The 12,988-nt window shown below is 70.4% G+C and overlaps 2 protein-coding genes across 7 annotated transcripts; both read right to left on the bottom strand.

Moving 5' to 3' along the window:
- Positions 1-182: 182 nt before the first annotated feature.
- TAGLN (transgelin) lies at positions 183-3,512 on the bottom strand. Its single transcript, XM_075116300.1, has 5 exons — positions 3,428-3,512; positions 1,629-1,828; positions 1,330-1,507; positions 1,136-1,238; positions 183-891 (listed from the first exon to the last, which is right to left on the bottom strand). Exons 2-5 carry the CDS (start codon positions 1,806-1,808, stop codon positions 750-752), a joined length of 603 nt encoding a protein of 200 aa, XP_074972401.1. The 5' UTR covers positions 1,809-1,828; positions 3,428-3,512; the 3' UTR covers positions 183-749.
- A 910-nt stretch (positions 3,513-4,422) lies between these two features.
- On the bottom strand, positions 4,423-11,877 carry SIDT2 (SID1 transmembrane family member 2). 6 transcript variants are annotated; one of them, XM_075116291.1, is made up of 28 exons: positions 11,346-11,877; positions 11,015-11,136; positions 10,717-10,878; positions 10,568-10,613; positions 10,345-10,446; positions 10,183-10,266; positions 9,931-10,042; positions 9,726-9,791; positions 9,519-9,612; positions 9,311-9,366; positions 9,014-9,025; positions 8,785-8,856; positions 8,632-8,706; positions 8,287-8,349; positions 7,735-7,856; positions 7,569-7,642; positions 7,409-7,475; positions 7,187-7,260; positions 6,944-7,067; positions 6,736-6,853; positions 6,525-6,661; positions 6,334-6,442; positions 6,168-6,244; positions 5,997-6,043; positions 5,595-5,700; positions 5,361-5,471; positions 5,168-5,281; positions 4,423-5,091 (listed from the first exon to the last, which is right to left on the bottom strand). In XM_075116291.1, the coding sequence occupies exons 1-28, from the start codon at positions 11,544-11,546 to the stop codon at positions 5,029-5,031; spliced, it is 2,610 nt and encodes an 869-aa protein (XP_074972392.1). In that variant the 5' UTR covers positions 11,547-11,877; the 3' UTR covers positions 4,423-5,028. The 6 variants fall into 6 exon arrangements, with proteins under 6 accessions (XP_074972392.1, XP_074972390.1, XP_074972388.1 ...); XM_075116289.1 differs by lacking the exon at positions 8,287-8,349 and having other exon boundaries at positions 11,346-11,696; XM_075116287.1 differs by lacking the exon at positions 9,014-9,025 and having other exon boundaries at positions 11,346-11,696.
- Between the last annotated feature and the right edge of the window lie 1,111 nt (positions 11,878-12,988).

Genomic DNA, 12,988 nt, shown 5'->3' with positions numbered 1-12,988 from the left:
CGAGAGAGCTGGGCAGGGAAAGCCCCAGTCCCAGCTCTGGTTCTCCCAGGTTCAGAGCTGGAAGAAGTTGCGGATGTGGCCCAGGCGACCTGAGCAGCTTCTACAGAGGGTGGCTTCGGCTTTTTGGGCACCGCTGGCCGGGGGCGATGGGGCGGGCGGGAGGAAACCTCGTCAGGCCACGCTAGATGAATAACCTTTTAATTTTGACAAAAACGAAGTACAAAACCAAGGCCAATTTCCTTTCCTCCCCGTACGCGAGGCGCTCTGCGGCAGTGGCGCGGGGCTCGTGCAGGGCTGCGGGCAGGCGGGGCGGCTCCGGGGGCTGGGGCGCGCGCCCTTCCCACCCGCTGTCCCAGGGAGGGCGGCGGGGCACCCGCGGGTGCCAGCAAGCGCAGCGCGGCGGGGCCGGGGCCGGCTGGCAGCGGGGCTCGCGGGGGTGCGGCGGGAGCGTGCGAGGCCGGAGGGGAGAGGCCGCCCGGGGCACGGCGCGAGCGTGGCGGGGCTGCCCCGGCGTCCCCAAGGCTGGGTGCGTCGCCGCGCAAGGGGCGCGTGCTGCCGTTGGTCGCGCTGAAGGGTCGTTTGGGCTGGCTGGCGTTTTCTTTTCAATAAATACCAATTGGTGAGGGGCGGTGGTGGCCGCCGGCGCTCGGGCGGCCGCGGCGCGCTGGGCCAGGGGAAGCGAAGACGGAGGTCCCGGCTGGGGCTGCTCTCCCAGCAGCGGGAGGGCTGGGGGCGGCGAGGGGGGCTGCCTAGCTGATGATCTGCCGAGGCCGGCCGTAGCTCATGCCTGCCTGTGATGCCCCCTTGTTGCTCCCCATCTGTAAGCCGATGACGTTCTTGCCCTCCTTCAGCTGACTCTCGGTGAACTCCCGCTTGTGCTCCTGTGCTTTCCTGCAGGGTGGAGGGAGAGTCCATGCGGCATCCGCATCCCCCCAGGCGGCCGGACCCTCGTCCCAACCCCAGGGCGCCTGGCAGCCCCCATTCCCCGAGGGGCTCCCCAGCCACCATCGCTTCCCAGCCAGAAGTGCGGCATCCCCTGTGCTCCAGGGCGCTGCCGGGCAGTGGGAGGAGCCCGCTCCGGGCAGCCGCGGGGCAGGGGGAGTCCCCACGCCCAGGGCCGTGCTCGCCCACTTACTTCATGAACCAGTTGGGGTCCCCGTGGTAGTTGCCGTCATTCTTGGTGACCGCCAGGCTACCCAGGGCCATCAGCGTCCTCTGCACCGCCGCCATGTCCTTGGCTGCCGAGGGATGGAGAGGCGTGAGGACGGGCGCGGTGCGGCAGCCCCGGCCCCCCCCAGCCCCGGCTGCCCCCCACCCGCCCGCCCACACCTTCAAAGAGGTCGACAGTCTGGAACACGTCCGTCTTGACCACGCCGTAGTCCTCAGCCGCCTTGAGGAACTGGGCGATCTGCTCCATCTGCTTGAAGACCATGGTGGGAGGGGTGTCGGGGATCTTGACGGGCTTGGAGCCATCAGGGTAGAGGCTGTTCACCAGCCTGCTGAGGACCTGTAGCAGAGGAGAGGCTGGGCTTGCCGCGCATGCTGCCGGCTGCGGAGCTCCCCGCCGGCTGCCCACCCAGCCCTGGGGCCGGCGGGCAGCGTGGGCGCCTGGCCTCCCCACCACTTACGATGCCGTTCTTCAGCCAGACCTGGAAGCCCAGGCGGCCCCGCTCGGGGCGACCCACCGCGGCCCCGCACTGCGCCACGATCCACTCCACCAGCCGGTCCTCCAGCTCGTCGTCGTACTTCTTCTCAATCTTGGACTGGACGTCCCTGCTCATGCCGTACGCCGGGCCCTTGTTCGCCATGTCTGCAGCGGGTGGGAGACCTGGCGGTGGGACAGGGACCGTCAGGCTGTGGAGATGCTGTCCCCCTGCCCGGGGACCCGCGGCCACCCCAGCACCCTGCGGCATCTACCTCCCACCCTGGTGTGGTGGGGACGCGTCCTCCTGGCTCTTCCCTTGACACGCAACAGCCCTTCGGCTCCGTCCAGGCACATTTGGAGGTGAGTGCATGGCCATGAGCCACAGACACCTCCCGTCCCAGCAGGGGTGCCTCGTTCCCACTCCCCGGCTCAGGCTGCGCAGGAGAGCAGCCTCATCCTGCTCCCCCGCCTGCTCAGCTGCCTGCCAGCTCTTGGCACGCGTGAACGCCCCTGGCGTGGCCGTGCCCTCGGGCAGCAGCAGCGGGGCTGCTGAGCAGAGGGGGCCAGGTGGCAGAGGGTGACCAGGGCAGTGCTGGGTGGCCGTGGCACGGCATGGTGGCCGTGGCATGGAGGGGTGGCCATGCTGTGCCAGGGCAGGGTGGCCGTGGTGCCGTGGGGTGGCCTCAGCACAGCAGGTCCCCGTGCCGGGGAGGAGGGCAGGCGAGGCAGGGTGGCGGTGGGAGCCGTGCCCGTGCCCTTGTAAGGGCATGCTGCGGGCAGAGATGGCAGGTAGCTGCTGCGGGCAGGGCCGGAGGGTGCCAGGGAGGGGGGAGAGGCACTGGGAGCCGGCAGCCAAGCCCTCAGCGGAGCTGGCCTCGCTCCTTCCCGCACAGCCCCCTGCTTGGCATTGAGCCACCGAGCGCCGGGGCCGTGCCCTCGCGGGGCCCTGCGCTCGGCCCCCACATCCACGCCCTGCCCCGGGCGGGCTTGCCCCGACCACTGGCTCCTGCAGGGTGGGCTCTGAGACCGGGCACAGCTCGGTGCAGCGGAGGATGCCGACCCCGCTTGCAGCCGGAGATGCAGGGGCAGCCTGCGCCCGGAGCCGGAGCGCCGCCAGGCACGTCCCGTGGCGCCGCAGCCAGCTCCGCTCTGTGCCCTGACGCCGGGTGCCCCGAGCCCTGGCCCGAGCTGCCACAGGGGGATCGCATGCAGACCCCAGATCTACCGGTCACGGCTCCCTCGGCCACACGGCAGTGCCCACCGGCCGCCAGCCGCCCCCGCACCCACCAGCGCCCTGCCCGTCACCCATCCCCGCCGAGGTGCCACGCAGCAATGGGCAAGCGGAGGCTGGAACCCCCTTCGCGCTCCCCTGAGCCCCGCACCGAGCCCCGCACGGCCCCGACAAGCCGCCGCGGCGCTGAGCCCGGCCGACCCGCAGCCACGCAGCCCCGGCGGCAACGCGGTCCTGAGGAGCAGGAGCGGCACAGAACCCCAGCGGTGTCCCCAGCCCGAGCGGCAGCTTCCATTCCTGGGAGCCTGACCCTCATGCGGGGAGCAGCGCTGCAATCCAAGCAGCGGCACCCCCGTCCCGGGGAGCAGCACCCCTGTCCCAGTCGGAGGAGTACAATCCCCACCCAGGTAGCAGGATCGCAGTCCCGAGAGCAGCGTCACCATCCCGGGCTCAGGGTGCCCGTCCCAGGGAGCAGCACCCCCACGCCAGGGGTCGGTGTCCCCACCCTGGGGACCCTCCCCGCTGCCCCCCCCCCCCGCAGCAGGACTTACAAGCGGCTGCTCACAGAGGCGAGGGGTGATGCTCTGCGCAGGAGCCAGCACACTGCACAGTTAGGAGGCCGACCCTGTGCTAAAAGGCCGGCGCCGGGACAGTGATGTCAGTGCAGCCCAGGGGCCAGCCCCCCCCCAGCCCTCCCTCCCGCAGCGCGCCAGCCCCGCAGCGCACCATGACTCTGGCCCAGGCACCATATTTGGGGAAAGACTCCGAAAATCAGCGACTAAGGCCCGTGCCCAAGCATTCCCCGCATGCTTTCTCCCCAGCGGGCTCGGGGGCAGGGAGGAAGCGGGGCCGGGGGCTGATGGAGTAAGTCCTTTTATAGCCAAGCGCTCGGCCAGGCGTAGGAGCCGCCGAGGGTTTCTGCCCTGACTTCATGGCTGGTTTCCCCGTGCGCTCACTGCCGGCGAGCTGGGGCGGCTGAGCGGGGCTTGCTGCGGGGCTGCTGCGGAGGCACGGCCGCCCGGGCGGCCCCACAGCCCTCGGCGTGCCCTGCTCGGGGCTGGCCGGGGCAGAGCAGCGAGGCTGCGGGCATCCTGCGGGCATCACGCCTGGGCACCCCACAGCCTCCCCCGGGCTTCACCCTGCCCCAGCCGGGCACCAGGGCCAGGGTGCAGCGAGGCAGGCAGCAGCGCTGGCAGCAGCCTGTGGTGCCAAGGGGAGCCCCAGCCTCCCAGCACCCTCACAGCCCCGTGAAGTGGGACCCCCTGGGCATCCCTAACCCCCTTGGGGCTGCCAGCACCCCCACCCCCCCAGACCTGCCTCCTGCAGCCCCTGTGCCACACAGGCGGGCTCCAGGGCAGGAGGCCAGCAGCAGTGCTGCCTCTTATCCCAAAGTCCCAGTGGGAAGGAGGAGCTGGCACCACAGCAGAGTGCAGCTGACATCTGGTAGCAGCCCAGCAGGGCATAGCCCGCCACCCCCGCTGCACCCTCGGGGACCCCTGGGGACCCCCAGGCTCCTGCTGCCCAGGGAGGAGGCAACAGGCACAGGCAAAGTGCAGACACTTTAATGCAAGTCCCTTCCCAGCAGACCCACGTACAGAGAGCACGCGACAGCCTTTGTCGGGAGCCGCGACGGGGGCCACAAGCGTCCGACACCCTCCTGGGACGCGGAAGGGAAGGAGACGCGAGTGGGGTCTCTCCGGCCACCGCGCCGGGCACACGCACCCCACCTCCCACCCACACGACTCAGGCACTGAAGAGAGACCCGCACCCGCATGCTCGGGGGGCCACGGGGCTGCTGGCACGGCGCTCGCCCCGGCCCCCGCACCGCGGGACAACGGACACAGAGCAGCAGCAGCAGCACCTTTTCCAGTGTCTCTTGCCACCAAGGATGGGTGCCTCAGCGGCCCCCCAGCCCCGTTCTTGGCTACCATGAGCCCCAGGAATGGGCACGCAGGGCCAGGGAGGGACCTGGCCGCAGGGGAGAGGCACACCAGGACCCCCGGGCTGCATGGGGAGGGGGACGGAGTGGCTGGTGGGACCCGCAGCACGGGCATCCCTCCCCAGGGGCACAGCCGCACCGGCACGTGCCCCCTCCCAGGGGCTGCGGCTGGGTGTTTGGCACAGTCCCAAGGCAGCGGGCGGCTGCGGGCCCCTAGAAGACGTAGATCTTGTCCCGCTGGACGCAGTCCAGGTCATCGTCGAGCGTCAGCAGCACCTGCGGACCAAGGGCTGCGGTGAGCCAGGGCAGCCAGGGGCAGCCGGCAGCCCTGCCGGCGGCGGCCACCACCTACCAGGAAGGAACCGAACATGGCAATGGAGGAGAGGAAGTGCCAAATGTCGTGGTCATCAAAGAAGTCGAGCAGGATGCAGTCACGGTTGTGCTCCCGGGACTCGGCCGGCGTTTTCTGTTGGGGACAGGGCCAGCCGTCACCGCACCGGCCGGTGCCCCCCCCGCCTGCCCCACCGCGCCGCACCCCCACTCACCTGCCAGGTGCTGAGTCCCTGGAAGAAGAAGAAGAGGGCAAAGCCCCAGACCACGGAGGTGCTGATGATGCAGAGCAAGGGGATGAGCTTGATGCGCTCGCCGCTGCGGAGCTGTGGGAAAGGCCAGTGTCAACGCGCGGGCGGGCGCTGGCAGGGGTGCCCGTCCCTGCCCTGCCCTCCCACCGGGCACGCAGCGCCCGCACAGCCACGCCAGGGCCAGGGCTTGCCTCCCACCTTCATGATGATGTAGAAGGCGAAGTAGAGGAGGAGGTTGCAGATGCCGATGGCCAGCAGGTAGGAAGCGAAGTCATTGGGGCGGACAATGAGGCCGTAGGCAGCGCTGGGAAGGCAAGGACAGGCAGCGGGGTCAGCGCAGCCTGGGGTGTCCCCCCGCCCACTGTACCCCTGCACCCCGCTTTCCCCTAGACACCCCGGCAGCCCCCAGGAGATCGGGCGGCACGTGGGGACGCCGGGGCTGCTGCAGCTATGGTGGGAACCTGCCATGCTCAGCTCACAGCTGTCACGAGCTGGCGGTCCTCAGCCCAGCCCCAGTGGAGGGGGCTGCAGCTGGGAGGGTGTCGGGCCAGGCTGGGAGAAGCAGTGCAGGGTCTGGACCGTGCCCGGCTCCGCACTTACAGCGACCAGTTGACGATGTTTCCCATGACCAAGAGCACCATTCGATCCTGCAAAGGGCGAGAGGGGGCTGTGAGGGGCAGGCAGCCGGCCGCTTCGGGGAGGGAGGGCCCCCCGCGGGGTCTCCGTGGAGCCGGGGAGCCCAGTGCTGCGAGCCGCAGTGCCAACACTCACCACGTACATGGGCCCGCTGCACTGCCGGACACAGTCCGTGTACAGCACGTGCAGGATCCTGCGCAGGATGCCCGAGTCTGTGGGAGAGGAGAGGTTGTGCCGGGGGGCACCTCCACGCTGTCCCCAACCCCACCCGCCCCGCTCGCAGCGGTGCCCCCTGCCTCACCCAGCTTCCAGCGCCCCATGTAGTAGAGTTGGGTGCTCAGCAGCAGGGTGGCCACGATGTGGATGATGGAGAAGACGATCCAAAAGGCCGTGTTCCCCTTGCCGAAGACCTGCAGGGCGAGGGGGCGGCGGGCAGCAGGCTGTGGGGGCGACCGGCCGCCCCCCGCCCCCACCGGCACCCGCCGTACTCACCACACCGATGACGGAGAAGAAGATGACGAGGGCCAGGCAGGCGTAGGCGCTGTAGGCGCTGGCGTTGATGTCTGGGTGGCGCTTCTGGTAGAGCTTCAGCATGCAGAGCCCGGCGATCATGTACATGAAGGAGGTGTCTGCGGGGGGGTGCAGTGGTAAGCGGGGGGGGGGTGGCCCCGGCGCGGGCGGCGGCGGGCAGGGGGGCACTCACCGAACTGGAAGTTGGTGTAGTTGGGGCAGACATGGTAGCAGGCGCTGAGCAGCCCCTCCATCATGAGTGCAGTGCCCATGGCGTAGAAAAGTCCAAAGTGCTTGGGGATGCCGCACTCCTGGGGGTGGGAGGGGAGGGAGGGGAAGCGGGGGTCCTGGGCGGCTGAGACCCCCCCGGGCACGCAGCCCGACGGCCGCCCGTCCCTTACCAGGGCGTGGGCGTCGTTGCGCATGAGCGCCCGGTTGTAGTTGATCTCCCGCTGCAGGATGATGAGCAGGAAGAGCAAGCCCAGCAGGACATAGCCCAGGTTGCTGAGGATGTTGTTGAAGGCGCTGCGAGGGGAGCAGTCCGGACGTGGGTGCTGCAGACCCCTCTCCCTCCCCAGGGCCCCACCGCAGGCCTGCCTCACGTGTGGGGGACCCCCACCCGCCCACCATCCCCCTGAACCCACCTGAGGTTCCCCAGCGGGTGAGCGCACAGAAAGTTGTAGTAGCAGATGTCCTGGTTGCCGGTGACGTTCACCACCTGCGCGTGCAGGCACGGTGAGAGCAGGCGGCGGCGGGACGTGGGCACACGGGGGACGCCCAGGGACGTCCCCATCGTGGCTGGGGAGCACACTAGGGGACCACAGCCCCCACAGCTCCCCATTTGCTGCTGCTGTGGCCCCACTTACCGTCTGGTAGGTGATGACGAGCTGGACGACGGGGAGGGCGTAGAAGACAGCGATGGTGGCAATGTTCCTGGGAGAGGCAGGGGGGCGTCAGGGGGTCCTGCTACCCACCCTGGGTTGGGACACTGCTCTGTGCCCCCTGTCCCCACTGCCCCCCACTCACCAGAAGTAGATCTGGTACTTCTTCCGCAGCACCCGCTTGTCCTTGCGGGCCAGGTCGGCCACGCAGAGGTATTGCTGGAAGGAGAGGCAGGTGGAGGGGCTCGCCCCGGCTGGTGGGCAGCAGCCAGCGGGGGCCGGGGGACCGGGGGGCACGCGGCGGGACGCACCTTGGTGCGGATGACGTTCTTGTCGTAGTCAATGTCGGCCAGCGTGTCGTAGTCGTCCTCCTCGACGGAGCTGAGCGAGTCCACGCGCGGTCGGCCAGCCACATTCTCCAGCGACCGCTCCCCTGCAGCCGAGCCGGGGCCATTAGCAGAGCCCCGAGCCCGAGCCCACCTCGGTGCCCATCCCACGGGACCCCAATCACCCCCAATTAACCGCTCAGCTGCCAACTCATGCCGGGGACAGGCTCCAGCTCTGCGCAGACCCCCGCACGGCCCATGCCCCAGGGACACACGCTGGCTGGGCTGGCACGGGCGAGCATCACCCCGTGCCCGGTCCCCCGGGGCCCTGCTGGGCTGGGGTCAGCTGGGGGCCGGGAGGGCGCTGTCCTCCCCCTGCCCCGCAGCCTCTAGGGCCATGGCAGGGGCTGCCGGGTGGCTGCCATTGCTCTGAGGGAGAGGAGGAGGGAGCAGAGGTGCTCAGCACCCTGGGCGCAAGCTTGGGGCAGGGCAGATTTTGGTTTGATTGGCCCGTCCCTGCCCGGTTCCAGCATCTACCCATGGCAATGCTCAGCGGCCTCATCGGGGCGGAGGGCGTGCGCCGCTTGAACTGCTCCTGCCCTTCAAAGGAAAGCCAGAGTTATCGGAGCAGGAACGGGGCCGAGCCCCCGGGGGGTTCCCCGGCGCGTGCCCGCCCCGCTGGCTAGCGGCGCCGATGGAGACCCCGCTGCGGGCTTGCACGGAGGGGCTGGCACCCAGGAACCCCTCCTGGGAGATGGAGGGGGCAGAGCCGGGACGCTGCCAGCAGCACAGCACTGTTGGGGCAGCCCGGTGTTGCCCAGGCACGCTGGCTCTGCAGGGCTGCAGCCGTGCCAGCCGCCGCACCACTGCCCCGGGACTCACCCACGTAGCTGTAGGGGACTTCTGCCGAGCCCATGCTGTCCATGGTGCCCTCAGCGCTGCTGGAGGAGCCGTTACCTGCAAGGACGGCCAGACAAGGTGGGCACGGCTGCCTGCCGACAGGCAGGGAGGTGAGGGACGGCACGTGGCACTCACCGAAGGAGCCGTAACCGTAGCTTTTGTAGGTGGCATGGCCCAGGAAGGAAGTGGGGATGCTGCGGGCATGCCCTGCAAGGCAGGAGGGTCCCCGTCAGCTGCCGGCAGCCTCCCGTGGCACCCCCGGCCTGGGGCCACGTGGCCGTTCGGCACGGAGCAGCGCCCCGTGCCCCCGCCCTGGCACGGGAGCGAGCTCGCAGCCAAGGACAGAGCAGATGCTGGCACCTACCCAGTAGAGAAGCTGGGCGTCCCCGGAAAGCCGTGGAAAGAAAGAGACAGACTTGGTGAGACACCCAAGACCCAGCACAGCCCTGCCAGCCCCACAGCAGTGACCCCCGAGCCCCAGAACGTCCCTGTCCCCCTGACATTGGGATTTGTCCCCAGGAAGCCGGGGACAAGCTCAGGGGGAAAGTGGGGAACTCCAGCATAACTGAGGGCTTCGCCACGGGCTCAAGAGGGCAAAATAACCGGGAATCCCCCGGGCAGGCAGACCCGCCACGTGCCGCCGCTGCCTCCAGCCCCTCACCCGTGTCCAGGCTGGGCGAGTCCATGGCTGCCAGGAGCCCCTTCCTCTTCTGCTGCCTGCCGAGGGAAGTGGCCGTGAGCAGCGCCGTGCTGGCAGCCAGTGGCGAGGGGGCTCAGCACGCCCGAGGGCCCCCACCGCGCCGGGACCGTGCGCCAGGAGCGGGCCGGCAAGGCACCCACGGGTTCAGCAGCGACGCCCGGGAACTCACCGGCAGCTCTCCCAGCAGCTGATGAGCAGCGTGAGGATGTAGAAGGAGAGGAAGATGGCCAGGCAGAAGAGCATGCTCCTCACATAGGCCTCCGCTGTCCAGAGCCAGGACAAGCCCTCAGGGGGAGCGGCAGCCCTGGGGACCTGCCACGGGGCCCCCTGCGGAGCCCAGCACCCCCACCCCCAAAACAGCCACTCCCCAGCTTACAGGTTATGGTGGGCGACACCATCACCTCCAGCATCTTCTGCCGGTTGTGCTGATCCACGGGTTCATCTGGGAGAAGGCACGGGCCAGGGGCTCAGCCCTCTGCGGACGCTGCCCCTCACCCTGTCCCCAGCATGTCTCCAGCACACGACCTGCGGTGTCAGGGACGCACTCACAGGTGGGCGCTTCCCCCAGCCCCCCGGCATACCTGGTGAGGCATCTCTGGAGAGGGGGTAATAGGGCAGAGGCCCCCCGCACGCCTCATCCTCCGTCTTCACCACCACCACCACGTAGAAGCTGTTGCTGGGGAAATCCTTCTTCTGCGGTGGCCCTCCCGGGGGGGTGGGAGACAGGGGTCAGCAGAGCCCAGCCGGGGGACCCTGGGGGCGCGGGGCCACCCCAGCACAGTAACCTCTGCAAGCTCTGCTAACCGGCGCTACCTGCCCAGCCCCGCGCCCACCTGCACCGTGATGGCCGCCTTCTTCGTCATGGTCTGGTACATCCCGATGAAGGCCACGTTGTTGTCCAAGTCGTAGACGGGGCACTGCAGGGGCAGAGGGGCCATCAGCCCTGCCGGGTGTCACGGGTCGCCCCGACAGGAGGCCCCACCACCCAAACCTACCAGGATGTCCTGGATGGAGATGACAGAGCAGGGGAAGGCCATGGCCGAGGTCACCTTCACGATCACCGAGTCCACTCCCTTGGGAAACTCGTACTTGAAATACTAGGGGAGGGGGGAAAGGACCCGTCACTGCTCTGGCGGCTGTGCTCTCCTCCCTGGGCTGGCCTGGGCACAGACCCTTTCCCACAGCATGCCGCGCCATGCCACGCCGGCCCCTCCTCACCTGCGGCTGGGCTGCCGTGGCGTTGAAGCTGAACCTTTCGTTTGTCCTGCAAAGAGCATGGGAAGGGATGATGGCCAGCGAGGGAGCCCGCAGCCCCGGCAGGCAGCGGCCGTGCAGGGCTGGGGGCCGGGGCGCGGGGCTCCCCTCACCGCAGCACGAAGTTCTCCACGTGGGTGACCCGCAGCTGGTAGGAGGCGTTGAGGGACAACGTGGAGACGTCCACGTAGAAGTGCTGGGTCTCCACCTCCGCCTTGGTGCGGGGCTGGCAGAGCGTGCGGCTCACCTCCTGGTACGCGTACTTCCGCTGGTACCTGGGCAGGCAGAGCGCCCGCCGAGCTGTGCTGTGCCCGCTGCCCCCGAGCCCTGCCCGCCGGGACCCCCGCCCGCCTGCCCGTCTTCACGGCTCGGCCGGGCAGGGGGGCAGCGTCCACCCCCGCCGATACTCACAGACCCCGGAGGATGAGAGGCACCTGGAAGGAGACGACGGCTTCCTTCTGTCTCACCACGAAGAGGACGGGCAAGTCCTTGTGGTCCGAGAGGACGTTCACCGACACCCGCACGCCCTCCGTCTGCGGGGAGAGCGGGAAGGCAAGGCGTCGGCCGGGCAGCGCCGGCCACAGCAGGCTCGTCCCGGACTTTGCTCGGCCCTCGTGGCAGGGGATGCCTCCCCGTCGCGGGGACCGCCGGCCGCCCTCCGCGCCCCAAAGCCGCGTCTCCGGGGCCCCGGGGGAAGGGGAATGCGCGGCGGGAGCGGGCAGCGGCCACCCTGCCGGCTCACCCTGTTCCTCTGGACGCTGTGGTTGAAGGCGTAGATGTTGAGCAGGCTGGCGTCCACCCAGTCGGTGTAGGTGGTGTTGAAGCGGGCCTCCTTCGCCTTCACCGTCGGGGAGCCGCGGGGCTGGGGCAGGGCTGGCGGCAGGGCCAGCAGCGCCCAGGCCAGCAGTGCCCGGGCCAGCGCGGCCGCCCCGGGACCCGCCATCCCGCCAGCATCCCCGGCCGGCCAAGGTCCGCCGGGCGGGCCGGGTGCCGGGCCGGGCGGCGGGGAGGTCAGCCGGGGCGCGCCCGGGCACCCCGCCCCATGGCGCTGCCGCTGCCGGGCGCCCCGGGCCGGGCGGGCGCTGCGGGGGAGCCCCGGGCCGGCGCCGGGGTCGGGGTCGGGGCCCGCCGGCGGTGCCCGGGTCTGCTGCCGGTGCCCGGTGTCGGATCCCGGCGGCGCTGCCGGTGCCGGTGCCGGTGCCGGTACTTGTGCCTCCCCGGTCCGCAGGCGGCTGTAAACACGGTGGCCGGCGGTGACGTCAGGTACCGTCACACGTTAAAGGGCCAGGCTGGGGAAGTGACGCGGCGGCGGGCGGCGCCGGCGTCCCCTGCCCGGGGGGACCGGTCCCCTCGGCAGCCCTCGTCCCGCCGGGGAACCCCGCTCCGTGGGGCTCCCCTGCCCCGGGGGAGCTTCTAGGGAGAGCCCCGGCTCCGTAGGGGAGCCCCGCCCCATAGGGGACCCACAGGGGAGCCCCTGCCCCATATAGGACTCCTCAGGGGATGCCAGTCTCATATAGGACCCCACAGGCGAAGCCTCATCCCACAGGGGAGACCCTGCCCCTTATGGGAACCCACAGGGGAAGCCCTGTCCTGTAAAGGATCCCCATCCTGTAGGGGAGCCCCTGCACCATATGGGACCCCATAGGTGAAGCCCCGTCCCGTATGGGATCCCCTGCCCCATACAGGACCCTGCACGGGAGCCCCAGCTGCACGGGGCAGTGCCCAGCCCCAGGGGCCGGGCAGGGACAGCCCCCCCCGCCCCAGGCAACCGCCCCGGGTCACGCAGATGCTGCCCGTGCCCCTCTGATGGGAACGGGACCTGTCCCTCCGTCGAGCCCCCAGCCTGGGGGGGGGGCCGGGGACTGAGCGAGGCCGCCCCAGCCTCCGCGTCCGCCCCGGCAGCATCCGGAGGTGTTCATGGCTGCCGGCGGCCTCGCTCACGGGGCCGTCACGCTCCGACACGTGGCAGGGACTACCTGCCACCAGCTGTCCCCGCCAGCGACCTGACCCGGCCCGGCCCGGCCCGGCCCCGACGGGCGCCGCAGGGACGCCGCCAAGCCCTCCCGCTCCCAGCTCCGATGAGTCGGTGCGGCCGCCTGGTCCGGACGGGCGAGCTGCCGCGGTAATCGCGGGGTGTGCCACGCAGGGGCCGTGACCAGCCCTGGTCTGCCGCGGGAGGAAATCCCGCTCCCGGTCCCTCCTGGGCGCGGGGACTCCTCCCTTGGCCAGGGCGCCGCGGGCGGCAGCGCCCCTGCGGCCAGCGCCGGTGAGGTCAGACGGCACCTCTGGCCGCCCGCCCGAGCCTCTCGCCCAGCCTGCCCGCCTCCGGACTCCTCGCGTGTCAGGGCACGGAAGTCTTCCCTCTCCGGACTTCTGCGCCGGGGC

Source organism: Phalacrocorax aristotelis, chromosome 22 (assembly GCF_949628215.1).
Source record: "Phalacrocorax aristotelis chromosome 22, bGulAri2.1, whole genome shotgun sequence".
Taxonomy (NCBI): Eukaryota; Metazoa; Chordata; class Aves; order Suliformes; family Phalacrocoracidae; genus Phalacrocorax; species Phalacrocorax aristotelis.
The sequence above is the reverse complement of the archived record's forward strand: the minus strand, read 5'-3'. Positions and strand labels throughout refer to the sequence as shown.